Below are 21,242 nucleotides of genomic sequence, written 5' to 3'. Positions count from 1 at the left end.
GTTACGAACGGGAGTACAGTGTCCCAGCTCGTATGGTCGGGGGAAACATACATGGATATCATGTCTGCAAGGGTCTTGTGAAAACGTTCGGTTAAACCGTTTGTCTGTGGATGATATGATGATGTTGTTTTATGAATTACGTTACAGGCTTTCAGAATAGCTGTAAGTGTACTCGAAAGAAACTGCCGTCCTCGGTCGCTTAAGAGGACTTGTGGCGCACCATGACGTAGAAGTATGGTGTGTACAAAAAATTGAGCAATTTCTTCAGATGTCGCAGAGGTAAGCGCGGCAGTCTCGGCGTATCTAGTTAAGTGGTCAACGGCCGTGACTATCCACCGATTACCATGAGAAGAAACGGGGAACGGACCGAACAAATCGATTCCTACTCGTTCAAAAGGCGCACTGGGGCAAACTAATGGTTGCAGCAAACCAGCAGGGGCAGTCGTTGGACGTTTTCTACGTTGGCATTTCAAGCAGGACTGAACATATTTAAAAACAGTTGTCTGAAGCTGCGGCCAGAAGTAGCGTTGCCTAATGCGAGCGTACGTTTTGTTAAACCCCATGTGTCCTGAAGTAGGGTCATCATGAAAAGATCGAAGAATGTCAGTGCGCATATTGCGAGGAACTACGAGAAGCCAGCGGTGTCCTGAAGGGGAAACGTTGTGCCGGTAGAGTATACCATCTTGGAGAGAAAAGTTTTGTAACTCTTTTCGCTACTTTTTGTGAACGAAGTTCTTCGGTTTCTTAAGGTGGTCGATGATGCCTTTGATCCATGGGTCTTTGGATTGCTCATGTGTAATAGAGTCAAAATGGAGTGCTGAGACATCAAAAACGTCATCCATGTTTTCAAGCCGTTCATCTGGTTTGTCTACTGGACATCGAGATAGGCTGTCAGCGTCTGTATGTTTGCGCCCAGATTTGTATACTACTGTGTAGTTGTATTCCTGAAGCGCAAGCGTCCATCGACCAAGTCTGCCAGTGAGATCTTTCAAGGAAGAAAGCCAACATAACGCGTGGTGATCGGTCACAATAGTAAAATGTCTTCCGTAAAGATATGGCCGGAATTTGTTAATGGCCCAAACGACAGCTAGGCATTCTTTCTCGGTTATAGTGTAATTCTGTTCGGCGGCGGAGAGCATTCGGCTCGCATAGGCCACAACATATTCTTTTAGTGTGTTGGGATCGCTCTGCAATAGAACAACACCAAGGCCATATCCACTGGCGTCGGTGTGCAACTCTGTAGGGGCAGAGTCATTAAAGTGCCCCAGGATTGGATCGGACTGGAGAGTGGCTTTGAGAGAGTGAAATGAGTCTCGACATTCAGGGGACCAGATGAATGGTGCATTGGCCTGTAACAACCGTGTAAGTGGGGCAGCCAGTTGGGCGAAGTGAGGTACAAAACGGCGAAAATACGAGCAGAGTCCTAGGAAACTACGAAGTTGTTTGATATTAAGAGGAACAGGAAATTCGTTTACTGCCTTGAGCTTGTCTGGGTCGGGCCGAATGCCATCTTTATCTACTAAATGCCCAAGTATCTTAATTTGTCGAGAGGCAAAGTGGCACTTTTTTGTGTTGAGTAGGAGGTTAGCTTTTGTGAGACAAACGAACACCTCGGACAGGCGAAGGAGATGGTCGTTAAACGTACGAGAAAAAATAATAATGTCATCAAGGTAGCAAAGGCATATGTGCCATTTAAGGCCACGGAGAACGTTATCTATCATGCGCTCAAATGTTGCCGGCGCATTACAAAGGCCAAAAGGCATCACGTTGAATTCAAAAAGACCGTCAGTTGTAATGAAAGCTGTTTTTTTCTTTGTCTTCTTCCTTCATTGGTATTTGCCAGTAGCCGGTCTTTAAATCCAGGGATGAAAAATATTCGGGTCCTTGTAGGGTGTCTAATGTGTCATCAATCCGTGGTAAAGGGTATACGTCCTTGCGAGTGATCTTATTGAGTCTACGGTAATCAACGCAGAAACGTATGCTGCCGTCCTTCTTTTTTACAAGGACTACTGGTGAAGACCAGGGGCTCGAGGATTGACGGATGATCCCCTTACGCAGCATTTCTGACACCTCTTGGTCAATAATACGGCGTTCTGAAGGAGACACGCGATATGGGCGTTGGTGAACTATTTCTCCAGGAGGCGTATTGATCGTATGTGCTACCGAGTTTGTTGTGCTTGTGAAGGACGTGTAAACGTCAAAGCACGATTGGAAACGAGTTAATAAATTAATTAATTGCTTTTTATGAACCTCTCCCAGGTCAGAGTCAATGGCATTCAAAAGTATTTGGTTGGATATAACAGGCAACGTTGGAGGGTCAAAATGATGTGTTGATTCGAGCGAAGCAAGTTCCAAAGAATTATGTGGTTCGATACTTGCGACGACTGTGTCCTTTACGAAAAGAAGTGGCTGGTGTGTAACGTTACATACAGGGAGTACTGTTTTGCCATCGGTAAGTTTAGATAGGGCATAGGGTACGATGAACCCGTGCGATAGCAAGACGGTAGACAGAGGAGTTACTAGAAAAGTCCCCGAAAGGCTTAGTTCGCTCGAAAAATTCATCAGGAAAGATGCTAGCGGGGGAATGACAGTATCCTCACAGGCCCGTAATTTGGTTTCAACGATTATGGAATCAGACTCGCGGTTATTTGAATCCCCCAAACTGACGCCTTTGCAATTAATGACAGCTTCAGCAGATTGAAGAAAATCCCAGCCTAGAATCAGGTCGTGTGTGCAAGATGACAAAACCATGAACTGAATGGTGTGGCACGTACCTTGTATGAAAACGCGAGCCGTGCACTGAGCGGTGGGATGAATGATGTCTGTGGACGCCGCCCGTAATGAACAACCATGTAGGGGTGTTCTAACCTTGTGAAGACGTAAGCAAATGTCCTCTCTTATCACGGAAGTAGCCGCCCCTGTGTCAACTAAAGCGTACAGGAGTAAGTCGTCGATATGTACCTCGATGAGATTGGATGGGTCAGAGGGAGGATGATGAAGACTCTCCCGTGACGCAGTTGCTCCTCCAACAATTGCGGAACCTAGTTTCCCGTATTGGGCCGCGCGTCTCTCCTCGAGATCATGGGTGAGAAAGAGCGAGGATATGGAGATGGGGAGCGGCGCCGTGGAGCTTCCGGACGACGTGCTGGATAGGGATCCGGGGGTGGAGACTGATCCCGCGGCTGGTTCCAATACCCTCTGTTGTTTCGCTCTCGACTATAGTAGTCGCGGGTTTCGTAGTCCTGTTGTCTTCGTCGGCAAACTCGTGCCACGTGGCCGGTAATCCCACAATAATGGCAGATTGGACGCGGCCGATATCCCCAGGATCCGTAGTTGGGATAAGTGCACGGGCGGCTGCTCCAAGGGGGTAAAGGACCCCTGTTAAAACCAGGCGAGATAGAAGCCAGAGCAGGAAGGTCCGGAATCAGTTGGGGAACTCCCGAACGAGAAGTTTCATCAGAAGTTCGAAGTCCATCGGTGACTTTAGGGGAAGTCTCTTTTGGTGTGACGACAGAAGCAATCTCCTGTTGGATAATGCGGCGCAACCCGCTGTCGTCGCTCTCAATCGTCTGGTGACTTGCAGCAGGTCGGAGAAAATGTGAAAGTTCATCTCGTACAATTTTCTGTATCATTTGCTTCAGGGTATCGGTCGATAAAGAAGGCATGGTAATTGATGAGCCGTCATGCAGTGCTCGAACCTGAAGACGGGAGTTGCGGGCCTCATCCAGCCTTTGGCAATGCGTGGTGATGTCCTTAACAGTCGTGGGATTTTGCACAAGAAGGACGTTAAATGCCTCTTCAGAGATCCCTTTCATTACATGGCGGACTCGGTCGGCCTCCGACATGTCCTTGTCGCAACGGTGGCAAAGTGCGAGGACATCCTCGATGTAGGAAGTATACGTCTCGCCAGAAGATTGAATTCGTGCTGCCAACTTTCGTTCAGCTACAGCTTTACGATTGGCGGGTTTGCCGAAGATTTCGGCTAGCTGGGTTTTGAATAGCAGCCATGTCACGATTTCATCTTCATGGTTGGTGAACCAGATCTTGGCCACATCGGAGAGATAAAAAATAGCATTCCGCAGTTTCGCCTGGTCGTCCCACTTGTTATAAAGACTCACTCGCTCGTAGACGTCCAGCCAGTCCTCCACGTCGTCCTCTCGGAGTCCGGCAAAGGTTTTGGGATGTCGGAGCTGGCTGGGGGCAGGGCTGACTGCAGCTGCAGAGGCAGCGGAGGAGGATTGGCCACTGCTGGTCATTGTCACTATTCGCCTTCTGGGACGAAGCTCCAGAGTGATGGAACGTCGCTACTGGGATCGTGACCCCGCACCTCCACCAATAATGTCAGGAAGACAGAAGCTCAACGACCGCTTTCAGTGATGATTATATTCGAACTGGCCCGCGGTTTCGAGCACGGGCCACACGAGCTATCGGTGATGACGATGATGAGGTAGATATGACGATGCCCGATGACGACGATAAGGGTCTTCATCACAATATATATATATATATATATATATATATATATATTAGGTCTGGGCAATTGATCGATCAACCTTAGGATTAATTGATTAAGGCTTTACTCGCGATGAATTTTTTTAACCGGTTAATCGATTTTTTAATCGGTCCCCAAAAATATGTCGATTGGACGCACGCACGACTCTATCCTGGACGACCTGCCCAAACTGGAAGTTCGTAGCTGGAGAAAAAATATCTGAGTCTGATTCGTTGAGCTAGTGCCACTAAATAAGCTACGCTTCAGATTAACGACACTTGGCCATAATGTGTCTTAAAATCCTGGTTGCCAGTTATTTGAAGCTTTATCTGAAAGCACAGGAAACGCTTTTCCGCCCTTCACAAATGTTTAAACAGTTCGCGACAGAGCAAAGCAATATTGCGTGACCTTCCGAACACCGAACCTAATGCTGAGTGTCTCAGAATCAAAGAGGTCGTGTGGGCGTCGTATTTAAATCAGGCAATAAGCGTAAAAGCAAAACACAAACTGTATTTGCACTAATAAATCAATAGAATATACATCAGTACACAGAAGTGTCTCGATCGGCTTCTGTCATTCGCCTCGTTCCGCTCGTGCCTCGAGCCTTCTTCTTTCTTCTCTTCAAATTTCAGCTTCAGCTTCAAATTCTTTCTAATCTGCAACATCCCCGCCCCTTCCCCTCCCTTTATTTTTCTTTTCGCGTGAAAGTTGCCTTGGTTTATTCACTTGTCAGTTCCAGGGGGTCAATGAAGGGGGCGAGCGAGACTATGCTGGAACGCCTTTCCAGTTTCTTATCTGCCTTTAGATCGTTCAATTCTTGTGTAAAAGCTTCCTGTTGCGTTCGTGCGATCCACCAAGTCTCGGCTCGTTCAAGTTCTTCGGACGCTAGCGGGCCCTCACGTCAGCTTCGCCGCGTTCGGCAGTTCTTTACAAACCGCATAATCCATGGAGTAATCCTGAAGATCCGTTCCAGCGCCCCGTACCGTTCAAGTTCCAATAGAGGTGCAATCCCCTCTGTTGCAGTCTGCAATACGTGATGTTCCAGCTTTCCCTCCTCTGCAATAACTGCTACTGGGACGTCGTCGCCCATGACGAGGTTCGGCCATACGTCTTCGGTTTTACCAAGCCACTTTGGACCCTTCCACCACAATTGCATACCTTTTAGAGTTTCCGCAGATATTCCCCGTGTCATAAAATCTGCCGGATTTTCTTGTCCGGGGCAGTGCTTTCACGTAGAAGGTGACCCTCCAGATTGGAGCTCTGCCACTCGATTTGCCACAAAGGGCGTCCACTGAGTAGCTGACCCGCGGATCCAGTGAAGTGTGATAGCGCTATCTGTCCAGTAGAGTGTCTTTTGAATGTTCATGATCTCTCCAAGATACTGGCCCCTCCGTCTTCCAATCACTGCAGCCATTAGTTCTAGTCGAGGTAGTGTTATTCACTTTATGGGCGACACACGTGATTTCGAGAATATCAAGTTCACCTCTACCTTCCCATCTTCTCCTTCAGCCCTCAGGTAGGCACAAGTGCCATAGGCCACCGGACTTGCGTCGCAGAAGACGTGTAGCTGGAGAGAACATATGACTTCTCTTGGCGTCTTCACGATGCAGCGAGGAATCACTATCTCTTCTAATTGTGGAAGTTCTGCGCACCATCGCCGCCATTGCAACAGTAGGTCGTCCGTTAGATCGTCGTCCCAACCAATTCCTTGTTCCCAGATTCGTTGAAACAAAACCTTGATTCGTATGACGAACGGAACAAGGAGTCCCAATTAACGGGTCGAAAACCCTAGCTGATGCGCGGAGTACATAGCGCTTCGTCGTCCCACTGCACGTGACGAAGTTCAGGATTCTCTCCACTGGAATGGCCAGTGTGTCAGCGTCACGTCGCCAAAGTCCAAGTACAGCTCTCGGCTCAGAGAGTGCAGACGTTGATGCAGCTTTATCGAACGATCGTTGCAGTTCTGTCGCGTTGCTAGACCACCTTCGGAGTTTCATTCCTGCATCTTCTAAAATCTGGTTGACTTGTTCCTGTATTCGCGCCGCTTCTTCAATAGAGGGGGCGCTCCGATCAGGAGGTCGTCGACGTAGAATCCCCGTTGAAGCAGTTCCGCAGTCGATCGCAATTCTCCATTGACGTTGCTCAGATGATGACTAAGAGTGGCGGTTAGTAGAAAGGGGCTGACCGATGTCCCAAAGGGCACTCTCGTCATCCTCCACTCTTCAACGGTTGGTTCAGAGCTTGCTGACGACGAATCTCTCTGAAACCACAGGAAGCGTAGGACGTCTCGATCTTCAGGTCAAACGCTGACCTGCAGAAACGCCTTTTCTACGTCCGCTGCTAAGGCGTTTAAGTGTAGACGGAAGCGCACCAAGATTCCGACTAGAACGGCGTTCAAATTCAGCCCTTTTTCCAGTTGTTCGTTGAGTGAAGTAACTCCTGGGAGATGAGACGAAGCGTCGAAGACGACTCTCAGCCTGGTGGTCTCGGATTCATTCCGAATTACGGGCTGATGGGGCATATAATAAATCCGTGGGTTTGTCGACTCGGCGCAAAATGGGCTCGTTGAAACTTTTTCTGCGTGTCCTGAGGTGATGTAGCTGCGTATGACGTTGTCGTAATTTTTTGCGAAGGACTCGTCGCGTGACAATCTCTTCTTCAAACTCTCAAGACGTTTCAATGCCAGCGTGCGGTTATCCTTCAGTTCTCCCGCGCCGACCCTGAACGGTAGACCTACTTCGTACCGTCCATTCACTTTCCGTATTGTTCGGTTGAACTCGTTCAGCAGTTCGTTCTGTTCTTCCATCTTGCTGGAGGGCTGGTCAGAAATTCCGATGCCCTCTAGCTCCCAAAAACGCCGAAGGATGTCTCCGACGTCCTCGTTCGTGAAGCATTTCGTTCTTAGCACGCATACCATGCTGGTGGCGCTGCCTTTGAGAGAGCTGTGGTTTGACACTGGGCCTTGAAAAGTCCAGCCAAAAATGGTGCTTATAGCTACCAGCTTCTGATTTTCCTTGCAATGCAGCACTTAGTCATCGTTCACTCGCCACAACTGGTCTGAACCGACCAGAAGGGAAATGCCCTCTTCAGCAGTGGCCAGAGGGGAGAGAAGCATGTCCGCAATACGACGGCCGTTTTTCATCATACGGCGAACAAATTCGTGGTCGACGGGTACTTGCACAACGTCCTTACAGATGAAGGGTACCTCGACGGCCTCGATGACGCACTTTTCTTGGCCGTATTGGCTGTGCAACCGTACTTGTACTAGTCGCCGACGTTGCGGTCGTGACGTGGAGTGGCCGAACGTATTTAGCCGGAGGCTAACATATCCCAGAACCTTGAGGCCGAGTTTGCGAGAAAGATCCTCACGAATGAACGTCCGTTGGCTACCTCCATCGATAATGGCTCGCACGTAAAGTCTTTGGTTTCCTTCCTCAGCCCAGGCTCGGAATGTTTGAAGAAGCACTTCGGAATCCAATGGGATGTCAGCACTGTCGGAGATTGCGTTCTGGACGCTTGTCGCAGGGGCACCTCTATCCGATTTCTTCACGTTAGGTTTCCAGTTCGGGTCGCATATGGATGTGGCATGTCGACACGAGCACGACGCGCATGTCACCTTCTGCCGACACTCCCTCGCCCGGTGCCCTCCGATTGTGCATCTGAATCAGCGGTTTTCTTCCGCTAGCCTCCTTTTCTTCACCTCTAACGTGAGGTCGCCAGTACATACTTCTGTTGCGTGCTTTGTGGACCGGCAAAAGAAGCAGGGGCTTGTGATATTTGCATGTAGCACAGAGGCTGCAGGCATTCTGGGTCTTTCAGTCTTTTTCTTCTGCGTCTCTCGCCGTTCTTCTACTACTCCGGCTCTCTCCCTACTCTCAACTTCGATCCGAAGGAAGCTTAGAATATCGGCGAGCTCATCTTTGGCATCGGCGAAAGAGGGCGGCCTTGAAGCGCTCCGGGTGGAAAGTGGTCCGTCGACAGAGTGTCTGGTGTCCTGCAGCGCTGGTGAGGTCAGTGAAGTCGGACTGTTTTGCGTTTCTCCCGTTGACATGTAGGCAGTGCTGCTTGCCTGCTGCCGGTGATAATTTACGGCGACTTCGCTCGGCAAGGCCTTGAGGAAGATATCGGACATCATCGTGCAGTACGTTGGCGATCCCACGCCGAGCCCTTTCAGACCTCGGATGTTCGTCTGAACGTGATCGTACATCTTTCGGAGGCCTTTCGTGTCTTTCGCGGAGGCAACAGGTGACAGCGCTCGGAGCTTCGCCAAATGATTTTGCTCGATCCTTCGTTTATCACCGAAGCGCAGTGTCAGGATTTCAATGGCATCGTCGTAGCAGGCCTCAGTTGCCTGGAGCCCAGCGATGGCCGCCGCCGCTGGTCCGGTGACATGGTTGCGCAGGTACTGAAACTTGTCCGATCGTGGAATGTTATCGTTTTCGTGGATAGCACGACCGAACTGCTCCCAGAAGCTCTGCCACGCGCTGACCTCGCCGTTGAAAGTTTGAAGTCGTAACTTGGGAAGCTTCACGCCGCTAGTCACGTTGCTGCGATTTCTTCCCAGGTCTGTAGTGGCAGTCGCAGATGTTGTCGCGGATGGGGTCATCTGGGTGGCCTCTGCCTGTTGTTCTTTGTGTCTCAGTGCGTCTGCCTTGCAGTCCAACAGCACCATCATTCGGATGGCCTCGTCGTCGTACTCCGTGACCGTCGTGTATTCTGCGACGAGGTCTTGTTCCGATATATGATCTTCTATCTCCACGTTCAACTCTTGAAGAGCCCTGTTATTGGCCTTCAGCCTTTCTAGCCAGGCAGCCAGCGATGCCAGGTCCGCTGTCTCCACCCCCCCTGTCGCCTCGTGGATAATTTTCGTGTTTTGCGACCGCTTCACTCCACGTTTTGCCTTGACACGTTCCATGTTTGACGATCTCCCACAGAGCTCTCGGAAACAGCGTTCCAGGCAGGTGTTCCACAAACGTGGAAAATCGGCTCGCCTCAATCGTTCTCGCTCCCGGGTTTCGGCACCATAATGTCTCAGAGCCAAAGAGGTCGTGTGGGCGTCGTATTTAAATCAGGCAATAAGCGTAAAAACAAAACACAAACTCTATTTACGCTAATCAAACAATTGAATATACATAATTACACAGAAGTGTCTCGATCGGCTTCTGTCATTCGCCTCGTTCCGCTCGTGCCTCGAGCCTTCTTCTTTCTTCTCATTTCTCGTGTGCTTCAAATTCTTTCCAATCTGCAACACTGAGGAAGTCGCACTTTTGAATCATGACAGTTGCGTCTGCTCTGCATAAGAGCCGAAATGGCGACGCCCACAACGATGTCGGGGAACGGAAGTGCAGATACTCTAAGCGAAGCTCTAGGTTGAACTATATGTATCATCAATTGCAAACGTCCTTTGCGACTTGTACCAGAGGGTAAAATAAGTCTTCAAAGGCAAGACGAGTTGTTGCATTCTTTTAATATGTTATAAAAATCGACGAAACCGATTAATCGATTAATTAATCGATTAAAGGGTGGCGATTAATCGGGTTAAAATTTTTAATCGACGCCCAGCCCTAATATATATATATATATATATATATATATATATATATGGGTGTTTTCATCTCAAATTGTGCGGGCAAAGAGGGTGGAAGTTTTAATTTCGCTTAAAAAATATATATGTTATGGTGTCATCTCTAAAAACGCAGTAGCCACAAACCGCAAGTTTGTCTGATTTTTTGTTCTCGACTTGCGAATTTTAAGAGGCCGCGGCGGAAAGCAGTGTTTTCACATCCGTCGTGGGCCGGATGTTTCGCTCGATCTCCCGCCGTGGATTTTCAGTCCACATTATATTAACTTTTTTCAAGCACTCCGTGAGTGCTTGAAAAAAAAATATGTATATATTCAATTAAGAAGTGAAAGGGCGGTCGGCATCGGGCTCGGCTTCAATTACTGAGTCAGCTCCATCCGACTGTGATGACGCTCTATGGAGGAAAAGTAAGGCTTTCGGACGCCTTCATTACTCTAGATCAGGGATCTCCAAACTACGTGGCTAAGGGGCCGGATTAGCGATCTGTCGCAGCCGCGAGACCCGGGGAATGGAGGTGGGATGTTGGATGGGGATGCAGCAAGTCGCCGTACAGCCAAAGCAGTGCGGAAAAGTTGAGATACTTGCGCTGAATAGAAAACATCGCGATCGAATTTGCGTTGCTTATGTGCGTGTGTTTTCGTCCGTATTTAAGTTCCCTCCAATACGTTTAAAAGTTTGTGATTTGTGCCTGTAATTATGCTACCTGGCGTGTGTTGTCGCTTTCACCTCTTTCATCTGACTGCAACTTAGTACTCCGTGCTTGTTTTACTCTGATGTTCGTTTAATCGAGACGATTCTATCGCTGGGAACGAACTGGGTCAGCTGATTGCATCGCAAGGAAAAGAACTCAAAGAACAATCCTCGTTAGTAGTTACTTGCGGTCTTTTCGATTTCCTCATGACGCGGTTGAACGGGAGATCGACAGTGAGTACAGTTCCGCCACGGACGCATTTGCCTACGCCATTGACAACCGTGTGTAGTGTCCATCCACCAGGACCTTTCTACGAGTGCAGCTGCGTAATGCCTGCTGAGATTCTGCTCTTGTGGTGTTTACAAAACCTTGCTTGGGTGTCAATATTTCTCATTGGCATTTGAATTGCTTCGTATGTTATCTTGAGGCGCGCAAGGCAAGTATATTTTGCCTTCTCACCGTGAGGCTGCTTATAGTTTGCTACTGCCTGAAATGGCAAATGGACCCAACGGAGTTGGTACAGTAGAGGACACAAATTACTTTCTTTTGGGCGTCCCAAGTTCCGCGAAGTAATACCGAAATATGTCGCGAAATTTTGTAAAGGTATATATAATACTCATTGTTTCGAACTTTTATGTTGTTAAAGATTGCTGGATATCTCCATGATATTACGTCAGTAATATAAGTAACAAATGCTATCACAGAGTCGCGCATCTCTAAAAGTATAATCATCTCGCACATTATGTTTTGAGAAATAGGCAAACTGCATATAAAACCGCTGCATTAACAGGAGAGAATGGCGACACTAGTGCATGTGAGCAAAGTGGGTGGTCCGTGCTTATATTTTGACTAAAGTGTTATCATTTGGCGATCTGTTTTGAGTTTTAAAACTGTGGCAGGTGTTACATACATTCACATTGATCCGGCAGTCATAAATTAGTATAGAGTCTAAAAGGTATATGTATATAGGGGGAAGGGTATAACAACGAGTTTCTTTCTTTTTTTTTCCGGTAACTATACCGCTCTCAACAAAGTGAAACTTTTCGTACTGATTACATGATTGCCAACTAATGTTTATAGATGACTGGGTGGTTTTGAAGAGTGAGAAAATGTCTGTGCACAATGTTATGTATTGTTCTGCTTTGTATTGCATTACATGCGCTATTTCAACCACGTGCTCCGCAAGGGATACATTTTGGAGATACAATTGCATTTGTCTTCTTTCCCAGTTTTCAGATGCTAAACTGTCTGACGTGTCAACTGGCCTGTCTACTTGCTCGTTCTTTTGTGTTTTTGTTTTTTTCACTGACGTACGCATACTTTTGTCGTACCAGCCCTGTCCAGCCCTGGCAAGGGACAACTTCCTGAAAGGGCTATGCATACACAGAGGAAATCAAGTCCGTGAGCATTACAGACACAGGGTAGAGGTGTTGTGCTTGAAAGTGACAAAGGACACTCCTGCGTCCTTTATTCCACAAGGGCGCAGCTTGAAGTCCAATGCAGAGCCTCCACAAATAAATCTCTTTTGAAGCCACATGTCCTCCGACCTCGTTAACTGCACCATCTTTAAACGCTGTGAATATCAGTAAACATTGCAGCAACAAGGTGACACTTTCTTGTAAGTTGCTTTGAAGAGGGTAGTTTTTGATTTCTACCAACAAGAAGCGGAGACGGACGATGGGTGACTTGTCTTGTCCGCTCGTCTTTTCTCCGTCCTGCATTTGTCGAACGTCACAAACAGCAAAAGTTGTCTTGAAGAAAATAGGCGTGCACAATGTACAAGGTGATTTTGTGTCATACTTACCAAGTGGACCTATGACCACAGCTGAAGAACGAAGGGATACATTTTTTGTACAAAAACACTTCAAAAGTTGGGTGGAAACTGTGGGAAACACGTATTCTCTGCATCCCGATCTAGACCTAGGTAAGGCGGGCCGTGGGGCTTCGCCACATCGGGCCGCGTCCCGGATGGAAGGCGGGGCCGTATTCCCTTGTGGACGGCTCTCCCTCACTTCTTAAATAAAGTTTTTTTTTCTCTCTCTCTCTCTCTCTCACCATTCTCGGGTGACTTACCTCCTTCACACCCCTCGGGACCTTGATACTTCAACATGTCCGTCCCTTCGGGGAGCGAACCTACTACCCTGAACCATGTGCGCGTCCATTTCCTGCAGGGTGTATAAGCCGACCCAAAACAACGGCCGGGAGCTCTCGTTGGGGAGCGCCTTGCTCCACGGCGCTTTATATGAGGCTCTTCCCCTTTCCGTGAATCTGTCTATTGCGGCTGCGCGGAGTCCGTCTGGGTGTGCTATCACATTGAAGGACCGTCAATACTTCGGACTTTTGGAGGTCAAGCGTGATAGCATATCAAGTCAAGGAACACCTCGTTCTACGAACCTAAAGATATCCTATGCTTCTACGTGGGACCGCCCAAAGGGGATGCTCACAACACATGATAAAAGCAATTGCAAAAAAAAAATGCTTGCATAAACCACTATTGTTGGTTTTCTATGAATCGCAATAGCATATGTCATGTTTACCTCCTTTTGTTACGAGGCCATGGACGATGTCAAGGACGACGTCGAGGACGACGTACCTCCTTTAGGACGACGTTAGGAACGACGTATAATGGGGTATGCAAACTGACGAAACCACTGGGTACCACCAATCACGGCCACGGTGGTCACGAGTGGCGTTTCCTTCGGTTTCCTTCGGTTTCCTTCGGCAAGGCTTGCGTGGAAATGGACGGTCACAATGGGGTCACCAGCCCGACTCCCGGGTGCAGCGAAACGCGCCAAGCACGTGGACAGAGGGTGGGCCAGTCAAAACTCTTCCCCCTTACCGACTCAAGACTGCTTGCCACGGCTCGCTGTCGTGATAAAACTGAAGAACGGAGTTGTAAGCGTGAGTTTTCGACCCGTTTTGTGTTTATTCTTTCCGGTTGTTTAAGTATATTTACTAACACGCTCGTTTGTATTGTTAGTTCATCTTCTTTGACGGAGCTGTGAAACATTCACGAACCACGCCACCAGTTTGGATAACCCTTTAGACAACCTCAAGGACGACGTATAGGACGATGCCGAGGACGGTACCCTCGGAGACGACGTCAAAGACGACCTCTAGGGTGGCCTCAAGGACGGCCTCTAAGACGACCACTAGAACGACCACAAGGGCGACATCTAGGACGACGTGGAGAGACAGCCACGCTAAATCAACGTTGGTTTGATTAGCGTCGATACGTTCTTGATGAATGAATTATTTAAAGGTCGTGGAGTCCTTTCCCGGAAAATCTAGCGGGAAACCGAATAGGTGCATAGGTCATGTGATGTCCATTTCCTCGTTAAATTTAGTGGGGAACCTAAATTTGTTTGAAGATACTGCGATGTCAGGACACGTGGGATATATTTTCCCGAAAAATTTAGTGGGAAACTGAATTGGTGCATAGGACTCGTGATACCTGTTTTGCAGTTAAATTTAGCGGGAAACTGAATTTGTGCATAGGTCATGTGCCGCCAATTTTTCCACTAAATGTAGCGGGGAAAATGAATTCGTCTTTATATCCCGTGACATCATGTCATATGGAATTAATTTTCCCTCCAAATTTAGCGAAGAAACTGAATCGGTGCATAAATCATATGACGTGAAATTTCCCGCTAATGTTTGCGGAAAATTTAGGAGGCCTGAAGGGGGCCAGAAAGGTCGACAAAAACGGGGGGGGGGGGGGGGGGGGGGCGCAGCTAAAGAACGCTATTCAATTAATACGGCAGCCTTGGTTCTTGTTGACCTGCTTTAAGTTAACCCAGACTTGAGTCACTCCTTTGGTCTCTGCTTCCTCTACTTCATGTTTAATGCGTCTTGCGTATCGAGCATTAGTGAGACATCACCAGGGTCACGTATGAAACTCATTTCAAGTGAGAACATGTCGACTATGCGTGGAGTCAGTGCTTAAAGTCAGGGCGGTCACGGGGATCTAAGACCCCGCAACCATTTCAACGGGGGGTCTGAGGCCCCTCCTGGACAGCAGATCCAAACATCGTGCCCCTAGCGGCAAATTTGAGAGGTAAACCTACGTGGGTACAGCATGAATTATTTACGCCATGTTGGCGTTTAGAGGCAAGTGCATGGTGTTAGTTGAAAGGCAAGCTGTTTACCAAAATATATACCACTAACACCCCTCGCCCCCCCCCCCCCCCCCCCCCGCCCCCATGAGGTAACCAGAACGGAGACTCCCTGCCGCGGGTAGGAGACGTTAAGCACTCTATGGAGTACTGGCTACATGTTCAAATTTCAATAGCAGTCGATGCCGGTGAAGCAGTGGAGATAGGGACCACATTACGACAGTGATGTCCCTGTGTACCTTACGTTTGTGTACTTTCTGTCAGTACGCCAGTAAGAAGGTACTTCTTTCACTGCAAGTATAAGAAAAGTGGCCTCTCAAAGTAGGAGATAAAATTCAAGAGTTGCAGAAAGCAATTAAAACAGTCCTAAATAGTGAATGCCAGGCGCGCCGTCACTCAGTGGAAACAGATCTTGTCAACGATACAAAGACATTCTTCAGGTACATTAAATCACGTTATGGGAGGCATGTCCAGTCGAAAATTACCTTTCATATTCATGAAAGCGATTCGAAGTCAGTGCCTGAGTTATACGCTGATCATTTTGGGCCAGTCTACAGAGATAGTATCCAAAGTTTCTAACCTTTGTTGCCTCACTTAGGTGGGCTTGGTGACTTTTTAAGTGTCATTAACGTCGCAGAAGAATGCGTATAGTCCTGTATTAGGAAAATGAGAGCAACATTATCAGTAGGGCCCGGCAGCATTCCCTCCGCGATCCTCAAAACTTATCAAGACCTATTCAGGCCGTTACTGTGATCAGTATTTAACAACTTTTTAAGGTTGGGAACTTTCTTGAAATCTGGAAAGTCGCTGCTGTGGTTCTGGTCCTAAAGTCGGGAAAAATAGGTAAAGTTTGTAAGTAGAGAGCGATTTGTCTTCTCTCTCCATTTTCTAAGCTTTTTGAAATGGACGTCCATGAATTCCTCTCTTTCAAATTTCAAAACTTAGCACTTCCCAATCATCATTGCTTTAAGAGTGGCAGATAAACGATCGCAAATCTTGTTTTATGTCTACCGCATTTCGTATGTTATCATATGTAACAAATGTCAGCTACACGTTGTCTACTTTGACTTAAGCAGGGCCTTTGACGTAGGCAATCACACAATTATTTATATCCACACTTTCCTACTACAAATTATGTGGCTCTTATCACGACTGGTTGAAAAGCTAACTATCAGAGAGAGGGGCGCATGTCCGAGTCAACAACATGAGCTCTTCGCTGTGCAGGCCACGCTCTATGGTTCCTCAGGGATCTATTTTAAAACCCCATATGTTCACAATATTCGTAAATCAGGTCGCTCTTGCTTTTTTTCTTTAATTTCTACACTCCTGTAGTATGCTGAATATATAAACATATATAAACAAATAGTTACTGCACATTATTGCGCAAAAAGAATCTTGTTGTTTCTACCGATGTTGCCCTGACAACGTCCTTCTCTTGAAATCGTCCAAAACCAAGGTCATGACATTCTCTAGGAAAACTCATAATATCTCTTTTGCTTATATCATTCATGCGGAGACTTTGTCTCGAGTAAGTTTAATTAAAAATTTCGTAGTCACGGTTGATTCTGGCTTGCGTTTCTTTTTATCACGGGTAAGCTGGTTAACTCGTCATTGCGAATGCTGGGTATTGCCTCTCGCTTAACAAGGGAGTTAAAAAACCCGACTGCTTTATCACGTACTGTTTGTTATGCAGGTCGCAGAAAAAATATGCCTCAGTTGTTTGGAATGGAATCTATAAAACTCTCTCCTTGGAGATCGAAGGAGTGCAGAATATTTTTTTTCGATCGTTGAACTTCGCTATGCTAATGACGATGCTCATTGTTTAACACATGGGGCTGCGTTAGAGCGTGTTGGTTTGTCTAGCCATGCAGCGGCGTCGGCAGAACCCGGACTTACTAATCTTATTTAAGACGCTGCAAGGCCTCAATTCTCCGAGCCTGTTATCTGAACTGTGATTTAGGGTTCCAAGAGTGTCTACTCGGCTTCGGTCATCTTTTTATGCTTTCAGAACATTTCGCCTGGTAAGGTAAACCCAATGTTTAGAATGGCGGAGCATTTGAACAATTACTGGGAAAAACTTGATATTTTCCACCCATGTTACAGGACGTTTTTGTTTTTTTTTCTTTTAAAAGTTGCTGGTGCAAGTTGAGCATTGCTGAACTGCTCTGGTATGTCTGAATTTCATCTAAATGGCGTGCATTTTGATGGTGCATTCGTTTATCCTACGGTTTTGTATCCTGTGTCTGCAGTTTGTTTTGTTATTTTATTCTACTTTTTACTCCTATACTTCCTAGTATTATGGTTAAAAATTTATCTTAATTTCTTTTATTTTCACAAAACACATTATGTCTCAATTTGTAAGCCATATGCAGTGTGTGTTGAATTATCTCTGCATTTTAGTGGGTAATGTATTTTTTTTCTCCACCAGTGTACCAGCACCAAGACTTCAGGTTATTCCTGAAAAGTCTACAAAAAAAAACTGATTGATTGTTTATAATAATAATAATAATAATAATAATAGTAATAATTATTATTATTATTATTATTATTATTATTACTCTCCATTATGCAATTATCTTTTTTTTCTGCTATAAAGCTGGAGCCGGTCCAACGAGCCCCAGTTGGCTTTGACCAGTGCGATATTAACTCTGCCACAGGCGCATTCAATTCCTTTATACAGTACATGTATATATGAATATTATTATTAATATTATTATTATTATTATTGAGTATTTCATCATGATGAGCTCAGTGCTTCTCGATACGACACTAGAAACAACTCCATATCCGGATTTACAAAAAATGACAGGTATGGACATATTAAAACTTGGGATGAAGATGATATAGCAATACCCGACGCTGAATGCCATATATGCCACGTGAGGTTATACCAGACATGTCTCCGCAATTTTTCGTAAGTCCTTCTCTGCCTTCATCGAATACAGACACAACTGGTTCACTTATATTAACACATAGCTGTTCTTTCGACGTCCGACGGTCAAATGTATTTTGAAATTTCTTCTCGTGGTTGTGAAAGAAGCGAATCAAAGCTTAATATAATATTTCAGAAGTGAACACATGCTACTATAACTATCGTCAGTTTTTGAAACCTAGAGCCCGTATGCTTGCAAACACCCATTTTTCTAGCCATATTTGCTATTGCCTACGTTCTGTGCAGGCAACAGTACATATTTCGCCCGAGCCAGCTCATTCAGGTACATTCAAGTGTTCTGAAATCAGCCGCTATTACCTGTGCATTTATAGCGTTAAAAGCGTCTCCTAAATAATTTTCCTTTCAAAGACAAGACGTTACGAAATATATATGTATTACTCTGTAACAAGGTTTGACTCTGGACGAAATGCCTTCGCTTTGAAGACTTGCTTGCATCCCGTCGAGTAAAAGGCTATCATGTATTGTCTTCTTACTATTATTCCCAAAAAGAGTACTCTATACTAAACATAACAATATCGGCTCTTCTAATAAAATTAAATCATGCACCCGTGTTGTGACTCCCCGCAGCATAGGACTATATTGGCCTTTTATTTGCAGACTTCCAAAATAATTTTGTTTTTTCTTCAATTAAGTGGGGCCGCTAGCATATTCTCGCATTATCGGTGTGTTTTATTGCACTGTCAAGAACGCTTAAGGAATGCAAACCTTGAGACATTTTTAACAACATTTGAGCTAAACCCGTCGAACAACCATACAGTTCATAGGAAATTTGGGTGATGAGCGAAGTATAAATAGCGATTTAGATCACTGACAACTGGCGGGTGTTCTCAAACAAAATAGCATAGAATAGGGCAAACGACACAATATCCACGACTTTAATATGACTTATATGAATTGTACGCCACAGGGCACGCGATCGAATATTTTTTTTTCAAAATGACGTCAAATGGACGGCGACACTAACTATGGCAGTCAAGAGGAGGAAAAAAATTTTAAGAATCACCACAACTCCCGAACCCTTACGATAGATATATTCATTACCCACTATGCTTGATGCCTTTCTATACAGAAATATCACATCATTCTAAAACGTTGACTAGTGCATTCGAAAAGGCACTAGAGAGCCGAAGTACAAACATGAAAATAAAGAAGCACGCGCGGTAGCGGAAAAGGGCGGGAAAACGCCTAAATCGTCACAGTGCAGCAGATGCGCGCACATGAGGGCACAGAAGTGCTGAAAGCGCAACATGATGTATTCAATGGCTTTTCTTTTCGCGCTAATTCAGTCAAACGCCAAACCTCCAGTGCGACAAAGCACTCTGAGTTAGCAGATATATTTTGCTTGTTTTAGCATTTTTAAACGCTCTGAGCTAAGCTGAATCGATGTACTCTATAGGAATGCCACGCTCGATCTCTGATGATAAAAATGGCAGCCAAGTGCAGTCTAATAAAAACAAAGATAACATTTCACGCCGTAAAAGGAGCTAGCTGTCATCACCTTTCTTACTCGGGGTTGGTTAGCTATACGGGAAGATTTAACGATCAGTCGCTTTGCGCGAAAGACGCTACAGTGTCACGATTTGGCCAAAATAGCGGAGTATGGTCTATAAGTTGACAGCAGCACCTGAACTACAAACCGCGGCAGCGAGCTGGACTCTACAGCTTTCACTCTCGACTGCACACTACCACCAAACCCAAAATGTCAGTGAGTGAGATTGGCGATTGTCTTCCCTAGCACACTTTTATTAGAGAAATAATGAATAGATAGTAACATATTATATTGCGTGTCACCTTAACCCTTCACATCGATCCAGAAAATTGACCTGCAGAGAGTACAAAATGAAATTAAAAAAAACTTTGCAAGGAATTCACACCACGGTTAATGACTGGTATATAATTAGTTCCATGTCTCAATTAACTTTTAGAAACCTTCCTTGCAAAACAGATTTGTGCAAGCCTCGGTTTAATATTTATGAATACCTACACAAAAATTAAATATTTAAGATAATTCGCTGCAGCTTCACTTGATAAAAAATGTAAAACTTTATTGTTCTTCGACAAGCACATCCCCTGAGCGACCACCACGTCTTGACCACACCCCCGGTGGAAAACTTCTAACTTTGCAAATATTCGTCCATCGGAGAAATTAATGCGATGCAATTTGTGACAGTTCCTTGGAATCGCTTGAAACCTCGAGATCTGTGTACCTGAAAAAAGAAACACATAAATAATATTAGGTTCTTTAAATATAAAAAATACAACTACATTAAAAAGGTGAAACATGGAAATATAAAATGCAGGGACCCCACACCTCCCTCATAATGGAGAGGTAGAACGATTTAGCAGGGTAACAAACATCGATATCAAAACTTTTTTTTTTAATTGACAAACACGGTAAAATAAATATGAAATATAAGCAATATGGGCCAATGCGGGCACCGTTCTCCAGATGGTATGTTTAAAGCTGAAGCACTTTTCAATAAACCTGATTTAGGTTTAGAGCTAACCTCTCTAGCTTTTCAATGCGAAAGCATTGACTGTCTCATAGAGCAAGCTGACGTCATCAGTTTGAAGCGCGAAAACGGCTCCTGGTTTCCGCGATCCCAATAGGAGCGATTCGCCTTCAGTTCCATTGGCTGGAGCGGGTCGACGGGGCTCCCATTCGCCGCTGCGCCATGGCCTCCGAGATCCCAAAGCGTGCGCCCGCTAGTACGCAGCAGACGAGAAAGGGAGCGGACGAGCGGCATGCACGCTTTCGCATTCACAACTCATAAGAAATACTTACGCGTACCTCGAGTTTTTCGTCTTGAGAATTTAGATATCGCTCTTAACTCGGGCAGAGGTAAACGTAAACCTATTTATTTTAATAAATGCGTCTAGCGATTGCAGTGGGGCATCCGGCGAGTCTGTCTGCCGCCTCTTATCGGACCAAAGCTTCATGATGTCATCGCTAGCATCCTCAATCCAGCTTAGAGGCGAGCGGGGTAAATTGACCCTCGCTCGCCCCACCGACGATTATCAATTTTGCTAGATCCGCTCTCCGTTCTCGCGCTATCGTGGGCTCGGCACGAAGCAACGGGTGAGTCTACATCAAAATTTTAATTCGAGATTACAACGGCTCCACTAATAAGATAAGATAAAAAAAAAAAAAAAAAACTTAGGACACGTAATTTTTGAGGTGCCTAAATTAATTATTTCACAGTTTTTGTTTTTCGAATTCAAGGATATATTTAATTGTTCTGTTTAATTCAAGGTTGGTTATATAATCCATCTTGGACAACTTTCAATAAGAAAGCATTAACTGTCTGATGGAGCGATGCCGGCGTTCTTTGCAAACCTTGTCCGTAGCAGCGAAAACCGGCACCTAAATTCCCATTAGGGAGTTTTAGCAGGTCGTTTCCACGTGAAAG

General features: G+C 45.8%; 1 protein-coding gene across 1 annotated transcript; it reads right to left on the bottom strand.

Moving 5' to 3' along the window:
* Positions 1–3,424: 3,424 nt before the first annotated feature.
* LOC115330426 lies at positions 3,425–4,338 on the bottom strand. The gene is made up of 2 exons (XM_042292573.1): positions 3,618–4,338; positions 3,425–3,481 (listed from the first exon to the last, which is right to left on the bottom strand). The coding sequence occupies exons 1-2, from the start codon at positions 4,254–4,256 to the stop codon at positions 3,425–3,427; spliced, it is 696 nt and encodes a 231-aa protein (XP_042148507.1). The 5' UTR covers positions 4,257–4,338.
* Positions 4,339–21,242: the final 16,904 nt, after the last annotated feature.

Source organism: Ixodes scapularis, unplaced genomic scaffold (genome assembly GCF_016920785.2).
Source record: "Ixodes scapularis isolate PalLabHiFi unplaced genomic scaffold, ASM1692078v2 PGA_scaffold0__279_contigs__length_252992795, whole genome shotgun sequence".
Lineage (NCBI taxonomy): Eukaryota > Metazoa > Arthropoda > Arachnida > Ixodida > Ixodidae > Ixodes > Ixodes scapularis.
The sequence above is the reverse complement of the archived record's forward strand: the minus strand, read 5'-3'. Positions and strand labels throughout refer to the sequence as shown.

Bases quoted from the DNA above. Each gene is read 5' to 3' on its own strand.
- LOC115330426 (XM_042292573.1), bottom strand. From the start codon at position 4,256: ATGACCAGCAGTGGCCAATCCTCCTCCGCTGCCTCTGCAGCTGCAGTC. The intron at 3,482-3,617 runs GTACGAGATGAA...CTTCCCCTAAAG, and splicing joins AGCAAATGATACAGAAAATT to TCACCGATGGACTTCGAACT.